The sequence below is a fragment of the Callionymus lyra genome, chromosome 13 (assembly GCF_982586985.1).
Source record: "Callionymus lyra chromosome 13, fCalLyr1.hap1.1, whole genome shotgun sequence".
Lineage (NCBI taxonomy): Eukaryota > Metazoa > Chordata > Actinopteri > Syngnathiformes > Callionymidae > Callionymus > Callionymus lyra.
Genome location: NC_141830.1, coordinates 16,543,967 through 16,556,288, shown reverse-complemented (window position 1 = coordinate 16,556,288; position 12,322 = coordinate 16,543,967). Strand labels below are relative to the sequence as shown.

General features: G+C 36.6%; 1 protein-coding gene across 2 annotated transcripts in view; it reads right to left on the bottom strand.

The window, feature by feature from the left end:
• LOC148067552 (mannosyl-oligosaccharide 1,2-alpha-mannosidase IA) overlaps window positions 1–12,322 on the bottom strand; it is a 158,767-nt gene that overhangs the window by 38,918 nt on the left and 107,527 nt on the right. For both annotated transcript variants that reach the window (XM_087806321.1, XM_087806322.1), the window contains exon 4: window positions 7,748–7,828. In XM_087806321.1, coding sequence (XP_087662447.1) covers window positions 7,748–7,828 — 81 coding nt within the window. The remainder of the gene's footprint in view (window positions 1–7,747; window positions 7,829–12,322) is intronic.

Sequence of the window (12,322 nt, the reverse complement as noted above, 5' to 3'; positions counted from 1 at the left end):
AACATGTTGACATGTTTATCTATATTATGCTTTTATAATGTAATTAATATAGAATGTGATTACCTTATAAGTAAATTATCCAATATTTTTCTACTAGTGTATGTAATGATTAACACATTTAAATAAATATAAATAATGTGTTGATGAGAATTAAAGTAATTAAACACAATTTGTTGATTTGTCAGTGTTAATTATTATAATTATTATTATAGTTATAATTATTATAACAAACCAACTGATTTGTTGTTTTGTGGGGTTATTTGTCACGCACTACCCTTGCTATAATAGTTGAACAACATCATTTGTTTAAACAAACCTGAGAACCACAGTCTGCCAGTTGACAAACAGGTTTTGGCTTCTTTCATTTCAAAACAAAATCAATGTCAGTGTGGAGTGAAAAGGCACGAAGGCGAACATTCTTATGTGCAGCTTTTCATCACGTTTATGTTTTTCTTGACTTGATATTCGAGCCCCGCCAGCCTGGAGGAGAAAATATGACGTCTCTTCAATTAAAAATATTGGCTCGTCACTATGTATTCTCTTTGTGTTTTATTTCCCCCTATTGCGTAGATCAAACTAAGAATCTTCTGTTGTTGGTGGTGATGTTATTTCCAGAGACCTTTTAACGCATGAGGAGCATCTTGAGTAATGAATAATCTGTCTGTTGCAGAAAAGTAAAAAAAAAAAGCACAGTAAAAGTGCCTGTTCACATTACTAGTCTCTAAATATGACCAAAGGGTTTTTGTTTTAGGACTTTTATCCTCCATGTTAGTTATTTATGTGAGTATTTATATTATATATTTATAGTATATACAGTATATTAAAGGTTGAAGTGAATATGAAAAAAAGATTTGAGAAAAAAGTTATTTTATATTAGAAATAAAAAAAAGTCGTACAATAAAATAATATTTATAGCAAGTTAAGCGTGACTTTATTATTTGATTTTATATTTTTCCCTCCTTTATTTTTGCTTGATGGCCCCTCACAGCAGCCACTTTAATAAAAACTGGCCCCTGAGGAAATGTAATTGCCCACCGCTGGTTTAAATGGAAAAAATAAACTAAATTGGACAAAAATTGGTCTTACTTTTTCATCTGTTACAGACTAAAAAGTACTTACAATCATCGTATTCTTTGTGCATCTTTATAAATATTTCCTGCCAGTTGAAAAATGCAATATAAAGGTATATTTTTAACCAGTGTAGAACAACAAGGCTATCATGATGGTCTACTGGCTTTGAATGTCTGACTGAAAAATATGAAAAACAAGCCACAATTCACCTTTTAATAAAAATATTACCACTTTTCAACTTGTTTAGTTTCCATTACAATAAATTAATATCATAGTGAGACAGACAAGTATAAATATATTTGCTTTTCAATGGACTGATAACAGCTGTAACAGTGAAAAAGCTCAGACTCTGAATTTCCCAGAGAGGTTAAACCTTCCAGGAGAGAAGGCAGAAGATTGTCAATAAAGAAAAAAAAGAAAGTGGATGCGTTGATTTGAGGAATCAGTTTTTACAAAGTGGAATTTGAAAGTAATTCACCAACAAACAAGATATAATCAGCAAGTGTGTACACACATGCCCGACTGCAGGTAGATATATTAAGATAGACGCCGTCGGATTTATGAATCATAAATCAGAGTCTGCGAGGGTTTCTCTGAGATAATAATAATGCTGCCTTCAGAGATTCCGGCTAATAAAACCCAACTTTCAAAGGAAAAATACAGAAACAGAGCAGGTAGCCTTTGGGCAAATAAAAGGGGTTGAGTGACATCTTGACTGGTCAGGGTCCCTGGAGACAGAGAGGATTTTCACTGGTGCTTAATATTTCAGGAAGCAAAAGTGGAGAGAAAATTGTAAAAAGTGATGTCTCTGAGAACAGTTCAATAGCTTTTCTTGCATTTTTTTTGTTGGTACTTTAACGTCAACATGCTGTCATAGGCATGCACTTTGTCTAAGTTTTTTTAGTTATTGTGGGTTCAATTGTGTGTGAAGAAGAAAAAGAAGGCTCTGTCAGTCGAGTTCAGGTGAGAGCGATTTACTTTTTTTCTAAATGTTTACATAAAAAACAGGTAAATGACTAACAGGTCGGGAAGGCTGAGAGACTATAATATTAATTTTAAGTATACAACGTGTTAGACGTGAGGGAAGGATTATATAGAAAATGTGAAACAAAAAAGTACACAACTTTCTTGCTTAAACAAGCTACAATTGCTAATCTCCTCATCACCTCATCATCTCTTTGCTTAGTCATACATGCTGATGAAGATGTCACAACTCTTTTATTTCCTCCCTCGCTTCTATTTGTCTCACGCAGACGAGCATACGAACCTCCTCTTCCGGACGCTGCATTGGCTCAGCCGACGGGCAATTTTCACACCAGAATGATTAGATTCACTTTTCTTTCCACATTCTGTGTGTTGGAGCTTAAAGAGCGCGGTGACACAATAGAGCCTCACCTCCACTCGTGTGTGAGTGAGACAAAGAGAAGGACAACGGACGATAAATCATGCTTTCATGCAGATAAGTTGAGAGAAAAAAATCATGTTGAAGTAAATCCAATTGTGGGATATTTTTTATTCCTTTAATAGTACCAATTCCCCACCGTTGTTTCTTTTCATCAAAACCCTGAAAAAAATATTATTAAAAAATCTATATGGGGGGGGTAAAGATAAAGGGTGAAGATCGCAGCGGTGTCTAAATTTCCAAAAAGCCACGATTAATCAAATAACCCTCTCTGGGTCAATGGAATAATCACTTACTGGTAAAAGTTCAGCTTAGTATTCAGAGCAGAATCAGCATTTTACGCCCTTAAATTTTTACATCTTTCAAACCAGACCTTTCTAAAAATCAAAAATCAAACGGAGATTTTATTTAGCTATTTTAAAAAATAATTTACCCCTTACAAATGGGTGGTCCTATGTTTTTTCACGCACTGTATATGAATATTAAAGTATAAATAAATGGCCATAAATTGTTTTTTTTTAATCATAATTCGACTCTGGTATTGTTCAGGGGGCCTGGTCATATCTGTAGTAAGGGGTCCACTGGTATATATGGGCCTGACCCATGACATGCTGGAAAGAGGTTTCTTTGGAAGGTAAAATACAGGTGATGGATGGGTGGCCATTTTGTCAATATACTGTATATAAAAAGATTTTTTTACTTACAAGCTGACACTTTTAACCTCTTTCAACTACTTCATTTGACTTGAATATTCATATAAGTAGACCAGGGTCACAAAGCTCTTAAACAACCAAAAAAATATTCAATAAAACATATACTTTAAAGGTCAAAATAAAACTGATAACACAACAGGAGTTCCAGAAAATCAAGGAAAAGCCTGAACGAATAAAAACGTCTTAAGACGTTTCTTGAAGGAGTCAAGATATATTGACATCTCTAAATCGTGACTTTAAAGCAGGACTATGTAATGTTTTAAAATTATTCACTCTGTTTTCATATTTTTTTATTTCATTTTATTGGACAGTCCTAACTTGAACTCTCTAGCGGCGTGTCACGGACAACAATCTACAGGGTAAACAAGTGCCAAAATTCCACTTGTTACTAGTAAAAAGGAGGAAAGGCTGATCAAATTCGTACCAGAAAATATGTGACTATGGTAAAAAAAAAAGGCAGATGCTCAATTTGCTGACACGCCGACCTCTGCTGACTTCACATTGCGCCGATAATGAACTGGGCCATTTGTGATGTGCGGTTGTCGCTGGTAATTTTCAGGAACATTATTTGCAGCCAAGGTTTACCCGGCGGTCATAGTTCTTGTTTTCTGGCAAGGCCAAGATACACTCTCGTAAAATTTCACAGCATAACACCTGGAGACTGTCCATCATCACAGCGGGCTTTTTACGAGCACGTCCTTTCCAAAGGACACGACTCGGGCTCTTGTACTAACTGACTGCAGAGGAGAGAGCAGGAACATCACTCCAATGATTCGATTGTTAGACGACGACAATAAATTGTGGCTTTGAGTAAATTCATCTTTCAGAATTATGTTTTTGACTTGTAAAGTCCTGGAAAGAAGGAGAACCTTGAGGTGTTATATTCACCTGAACACAGTCAACTCGAGGGAGATTAGTGTAATGTCACTCTGGGTGATGTCGCTACAGATTGCTTTTATGTCCCGAAACGAACATACATTTAAATTAAACAACTGCGAACACAACTTCACAAGAGTGTCCCTAAGTGACCAAGTGGTAATCAAAGATCGTGTACCTCAAGTCCCACCGTCAAGTAATTCTCCTGCACAATGCGTCCTGCGACGTGCCATAACCATCGGCCACTCAGGGGCGATCACTTTAACGCACACCAGCTGCCTAATGTCCTCTGGTCAAACTGGATATACGTTCCCATAATAGTCTGTCACGCCGGATCATGGCTGATTTAATTCCCGGCAGCGGGCGACGGACATTTAATCTGTCGTCATTGTCATCCTGATGCTAGAGCAGACTCCTTGGAAGATCCTCTAATGGAGGAATCAAGGAAGGCGAGGCCAATGGGCTATAAATCTCGCTCTCAGGGACCCTTCAAAGAAAGCACTTGAGTGATGAATAACTTAGCAGAGAGCATTGAAACATCAGGAAACTCTTTAGAAGAATCAGAATTCTTCTTTAGACTAATACAGCAGGTTTCTTTTCACAGTTAGGAGACTGAGAGCTGCCGGTGCTTCATATTTTCCCGTAATTGCCTTGGCTGTCACGTCCTGTATCTACCCCTTGATATAAATAAGTCACTGCAATCCCTTAAAATCTGAGTCCACCAACAGTCTTTTGACATGAGGAGTTACGGCAGCTGATATTAATTTGTCTAAAACCTGACCATCCAATCATCTCCAAGTTTGTTGTCCTTCTGATATACTTCATTTTGATATTGTCTTTCTCTTGAAACTTTCCATCAGTGGTTCTGAATTCATCAATCGATGATCTTCCACTCAATCCTAAATGCATTGAGGGTAGATCCCATGACATTAAAGAAAATAGACATAAAACTATCTTGTCACCTGATTAATAAGATACCTGACTTTTTCTCACACTAACCCCGGACTCACAAAAATAAGTCAAAGTATGTGCATCTTGCATTGTATCAAACAAAGGGATTTCTGTCCAGATAATGACCACCAATTTTGTGTCTGTTTCCTTTTAGTTTGAAATTTGATGTGGTCCATATGAATAATCGAACAACCTCATTGACACTTAACGGTCCCGGAAAACGATGTATGTGAAGGTCATTCTGATTAGAGCCGCTTTCTTGGTTATAGGGTCCGCCTTTGAAGTTGACGTGATGAGAGATTCGATTATAACTGTCAATTAAACACACAGCGATTTGGTGTTTGGAAGATGGCTGGATTAAATGTAATGTTGTGATTGCATTGACCCCAAATTAACCAAATGATTCTTTCAGCTTTATCGGTGTAAAGTCAGGTAATGACCAAAATGTACTTAGTTGGTTGTGTTATCTATATAGCAATATTGACTCTGTTATCCAAGGAACATATATCGTACAAAATATATAATCTCAAAAAATATTTTTGCAATTTTGTAGTAGCTCAACCATTTTTGACTTTAAGCCTCCGAGCTTATCAGTGTTTGTGTTGTTCAATCAATCACTACTGACTATTTTCTGTCAGGCTTTACTCTCACTTTAGCCGCTACTCCCTCGTCGCGGTTCACGACTTCAACCTCGCCTGTACTTTCTTTCCAAACACGAGGTGACTGTCTTGTTTCCTGATATCAATGTATTTTATTTTTATCAAAGTTAATGTTAACTTTAAGGCGATTTGATTTGTTAGACAGAAACATGACTTATAGGAAAATAATCTTGTTTAAAGTATGAGTTAAAATTAACGCCGGAAGGTAAAAAACACGACACATACTGAGCATCATCATCATAACTCAAACCCCCCCCCCCCCCAAAAAAACGTTGTTGGAAGCCGCCTTTGTTACTTGACAGAATATTATCAGTGGTTCATGGATCAGTGGATAGCCATTTTTGTATTGCATTAATGGAAAGATGATGGATTCTCTGGTGTATCCTACTTTAGTAATATATTCCTATTACACTCTTCTATAAGCGCTTGTCATTTCTCTTGCTCCTCTCCATTGTACTCGCCAGGCCTGCAAATCAATGTCCATTAAACAGACCTGCGAGTTTATGTCTCTGGATCCCATGTCCATTAGTTCTGCCTCTGCGCAGACACCAGCTCGCTCATTTACGCAGTGTCTAAAATAGAGAGTGTGTTTTATATCTTCTCTCCAGGAGGCTGCTGAAGGCAGATGCTCATTATAGTGACACACTGACCACCAGTGACTTCGCACCATATTGGTAATGAACTGGAGCATCGGGGATGAGGCGTCTGTCGCAGGCTGTTTTTTCAGACCCGTGTATGCACAACACTTATCTTATAGCGTAAAAGTGAGAGTGCAAATCTATTTTTATCTTCATCTTACCAGTGGCTGGCCGTCAGGGCCAGCAAGGCCTTCTCTGCTGGTCTAAACATAATCAGAAAATAAATAAAATGTAATTATTATTATTTTCCCCATAAATATGTATTAAATTATTCCTAATTTTTTTTTCCCCACATTACATAGTTTTCCTCTTGCTCGCGAAAGTTGTGCACTGCTTCCAGGATTGTACGTTCATGTGAGAGCTTTCATCCAATCATATTTGAACTCCGAGACAAGTCTTTCACGAGCTTCAAAGGATTTATACCCCACGTTTCCTCCATGAACTACGTGAGTAAATGCATTCTTTTTGTCAGAGACGCTGCTGACGCTTTGGTCTGGACTGTTGTGTGTCGATCATTCATATATTCGTGACTCTCAACGTAACGTAGCTGCTGATTAATGTCTAGCTGTTGTTGTTCCTCCGTGTGTTGTTGTGTCACTAAGTTTCGATGTAGAGTGTGTGTCTCGTGGCCATGGAAACCACACAGACTGTAGTGGGAGTGATATTTTGATATAATGCACTGATGTTCATTTAATGATAAACGTCTTATTGACCTATAACAGTACACGGTCAGATCCCTGTGGTGTATAAAGAAGCTTACAATAGTTATTGAGGACTATGTGTGAAATTCACGGCCCGCCACTGCAACTTACTTATGAGTCTTTTATCTTTTTAAATGTATTAAAGAAATGAAAGCACTGCATACTGATGGTGAATGTGTTTCTAATTTAAATCTTTACACAAAAGTGTACTCAACAATAGTCAAACTGGTCATTGCAAACTATGGCAAGAAACAAAACAACACACTGGACACGTTGTGTCTCCATCGCCGGAACATAACAAACAATACAAAGTTTGAATTTTGTTTCTCTCTCTCATTAAATCGCACCTTACAAGGGGGCGCACTTACAACTTTTGGAAGACTAAATACTACTTTTTTTAGAGGTTACAAAACAAAGGAAAATAATGCAAAGACCACCATCTAGTGGACTCTAGTGGAAAATAATGACACTGCTCCATGAAGCTCCATCAGACCATCACTACTAAATACTACCTAGTTTCTACAGAAAACACTTGCCTTAATATTTGAGATTTTTATTAATATAAAGTAACAATATCAAAGAAGTGAGGTATTGCCAAAAATATATAAATCATTCTCATAAATAAATATCCTTTTTTTTTCTGTGAGAAAAATCAAAATCCATAAATCTAAAAAATATACTTTAAAAACTAGATGACATGGACCCCGTCGAAAGGAAACACATCTATTAATCTTACCTCCTCTCCTGTCAGGTAGTACGCCGACAGCAGCCCGCCGACATAACGGATGTTCACTTCAAAGAGTGATGCTTCGCCATTCTGTTGAGGCAAAACAAAGAGATTACGTTGTTAAATGTCACATCCAGCCAGAGATTCAAGTCAACACTGAAGCAAAACACATTTTTCTTAGCAACACGTAATCACCTGTGGCATTTTACTATTAACCTAAGAAACGAACACCCCAAAACACACCTTCTTATTTGATTAATTTTTGCTTGTATTAGTAAGATTTTTAAATGAATGAATTGTGATACATTGAATCCACTTTTGGTATTGAGAGCATTTATGGTGCGCCATTGCTTAGTGATGGTCTGATGAAGCGTCATGAAGCAGTGTCATGTTGTTTAGAGGTCAGTAGCTGGCGCCATAAGTTAAAAAATAAAGTGATGTTTCATTAGAACAGTTGTTCAAAATAAAGGAAAATATTGCAGAGACCACCATCTAGTGGGCTCTGAAAATAATGACACTGCCTCATGAAGCTTCATCAGACCATCACTACCAATGGTGGTTTTAGTCTTGTTGTAATAGTAATCCAAATCCATAATTTAGGGATCTCAAAAGGCCACACTTGGAATCGCTGAATGTATGGATGGACATTGTAGGCGGCAGCGTAAAGAACTGGCAAAATGCCAATAGTTTTCAGATGGCCAAAACTCGACAAATAACTTTTTTTCATCAGGTCGTCTTACTGCCGTATAACAAACAGTGTTTTACAAACATATAGTCAGGAAATTGCGTACATAAAATAAATATCATGTAAAAATTGATTTTCCTGGTAAGTGCAAATCTGTGCCACAATGAGCAATTTACACTACTTTTATTGCACTGTTATGACAAAATAAACAACAACAAATGCATATATAACAAAATATCAGTAGAGCTTATTTTCCTTTTTCCAAGCATTTACTTACAACTGGTGGTCAATATTTCCAACAAAGTGAAAGCGATCATGCATTTAGTAGGACTTCTAGTAAACATTATTTAACTTTGCAAAAGGTTGAGTTTTCTGGTGGTTTTATAATGTTTATGAACAACACTGATAGGGGGCTTTTAGTTCGGCGGCCTCAAGAGCCTGTCTTCACTTCCTCAGAGATCTAAGGTCCTGTCGGCTCAATCATCTGTGGAGCTCGCGTGAGGATCAGCTGCTTAGACTGTCATTCTCAGTCAAAGTGAAGTGTATCACTATAAAATTATTTCACCTTTAACCCCACTTTTTCTGTCCTGTTGATGTTCAAGATATAACAAAGCGGGTGTATCGTGAAAAATTTGAATCGAAAAAACCCACAGGATGAACTCAATTTGTATATTTCCTACAAAAAAGCAGTGTCACTGCTTCAGAGGTGAAGTCTTGGCTGAGCTCGACTGCCAAACCAGGGATGAGATACTCCATAATGGGAATACAATGACGCCGATTACAACTGAGTGTCTATTTATCATCAGTAATAGTCTCACCCAGGCAGACAGGTATAGGGCGCAGTGAGGAAGGACAAAAAAGTGCTGACAAAGCTTTTATAAATCACATTACAACCACAGAGAAGACAGTGAATCAAACTTGCAACACTGTACTTGTACTTCTTCAAACTCCTCTGCAAAATACATATTACATATTCCCTAAATAGATTCTGTGGATTTTATAATATGGTTTGCATCTCCATTAAATAAAAAAAAGCAAACAAACCAAAAAACAGCGTCTTTATAAAGTTAAAAAAAAAAAGAATCCTAAACACACGCCGTGATAAATTGATTTATTCATCACATCATCAGTAACACACCAGGAGAGAAGATTAAAGAACTGTGTTGTACCCAGCTAAAATGCTCTTAATGGCTGCATTTAAAAACAGATTTGTTAACTGCAAAAGGACTGAACCTGAGGAAAAAAAAAAACATAAACAGTTTCACTGTTGAGCTGGTTTCACTGACATTTATTCCCAGCTTTCATCTTTCTAATTGGATAAAAGCATTAAGCTGGCATTTATACAGTGAGCTTGACATTTCCTGTTCACATAAGTAATGAAGAAAGCAATAATTTAAATTCAGTTCATGTTGCTGTTGGCGATTCATTCATCTAAAATCCGAGAGGAGATATTCATATAGGAAATCTTATTTCAGATGGCAACGTAAATCATTCAGTTTCATTATATCCTTCATTTTTGTTCACATGTTTCAATGAAACGGTTTAAGTATATTCAGCGGTTTTGAATTATTAATGGTGTGGAAGTCATGAAGCGGTACATTTATGAGATTTTTTTTTATCCATTACAGAATCATTCAATTTACTTTTGAATTAATTTGATCATAGATCGCAGTAAAATCTCACTCTAATCTTATATTTGTCGCTGTGATTCAGACAACAATGTATTGAATATATTACCTCTGTCCAGTGCAATTTTGTTTACATCCTATTCATAGTAAAACCAGTATTTGAGCTTTAATTAATGGCTTCTTCTACAGGACGGAATTATGATTAGACAGTACGGATTGTTCTAAATCATGCAAATCCTCAAGTGTGTGAATCAAATCACTGTCCTTTCAAAACCATAACATTAGACGATATAGACACTGAAAAATCTTTGACGAATTTAAAGATAACAATGGCAGGGATAAGCCTGAATGCGTGACATTGATAAAATAAAAGCCATTCATAATTATATTTTAAGAGAGACAATGAGAGTTGATACTGTCTTTTTTACGCCTGAGTATTTCTTAGATTGGTCATGAAATGTTCTAGCATTGCACGTTTCTTCTAACTGTGGTCATTCAGCGTTCCCTTTCTCTCTAGAGCTTGATCATGATGTCCTTTATTGACATGTGATTTGTCTCCTATTTTGTATACACCCTCAATTTTGACCACACAAAAACATAATTAGGAGCGTCCAGTTGTTTGTATAAACAAAAACATTTGACATTTAAAATATTATTAAAAAGAAAAAACAAGTACGGAAAAAAAGACTTGAAAAAGTATTGAAGAATATTGTTTCTCACTTTATTTCTTGAATTTGTATACACGCCATTTTAAAATATAACTCTTCTTTTTTTAAACAATAAAATAAGTAAACGTTAATATTTCATGACGTCAAGTGAAATTGGAGAAACATCTGGGTCCGCCACAGAAAGTTGACAGTTTTTTTTTCTCTCTTGTGACATATGTCTGAGTTAATTTCATCACAATCAATCACAACCAAAACAAACCAACAGATGGAAGTGGAAAACAATTTGAGAGAAAGACTCGTGCATCATCACAAACCCTGTATGGGATTTGACTCAGAATCTCTCAGGATTCTGTTGAACAGTAGATTCAATTTATTACATTCAGGGGACTTCAGGAAGAAAAGCCGGGACTTTTAATTCAGCAGACATTATCTTGATGGCCCAAAGTTGACTTTTGTTTTAACACGAGCCTTCACTACTTTTACTATTCTAAAAGATAAAAGCGGTACAAGTGGAATTTGAGCTTGAAAAGAGAGGTTAGGATCTGAGGGTATTGATTTTTCGAGAGGATTGGGATCAAAAGACAATTATTGTGTAGTTACCTATGACGTTTTTCAGCTTCACAAACAGGCTAAAAGTTCTTTAGACGTGGAAGAAAATGTATTAGTGGTATACCATGAAAGATAAAAAAAACATGCTGTGATTTTTGATGGAAGTCTTTGAAGAAAGATTACAAAAGCTAGAATTATTGTTTTATTCTTTCAGGCAACTGTAGGAACTGGAATTGCGTTCATATGTGTGCGTTCGCTTCCAAAGCAAGTGAAAGATTTGTTGTATATTCCTGGAAGCATCGAAAAGTAATCTCAGTACTTCAGCCATAATGGCAATAAATGCAAATGCTGTCTCCGACCTACTGCTGTAGAGATGTGACTATTCAAAGTTTCCTGGTGAAGAGCAACATTAAACAATATCTTCAGAAACGATGGCTAAACCAATAATCACAGAAAATATAGAAGAAAAAACAAATTAAGTCGAACATTTTTGAAGTAATGCCTAAGAAAGTTCAATATTACATGTGTCCTGATACACATATTTGTATGCTCTTTTCATGCTCCAGCCCTTAATATTTCAACAAGTATAATGCAGATTTCAGCCCAGATTTTTCCGGGACGTGAGCCTAAATGGCATTGTTGCTGTGTCGCTATATGCCAACGACAAGAGTTCTATCCGATGAGAGTTCCCTCCTGCCCAGCAGTGTGTTCGCTTTGGACGCTAATGTAATGATATCCTATTAATAAAGAGGCACCAATAAGACTGGGCACTCGAACGTCTGTCTCGGCAGGATCCGCTGACTCCCGAATTTCAACATCAAATTAAGTCGATGTGACGGGAAGAAAAATGTTGGGCTGCCGAGGCGAAGTGGATGAAAGCGTTGGCCGACGTGACGGCCTAAATCATGACTGTGATTTAGTGGAACGTCGCTAATTAGCAAGGCGGGTTATGAATCAGACCAATTAGAAGTTTTTTAACCTAGTTTTTAACCAAATCATGTTAAATTATTTGTTGGGAAACGAGATAAATTAGAAAAAGTCATCATGATGGTGT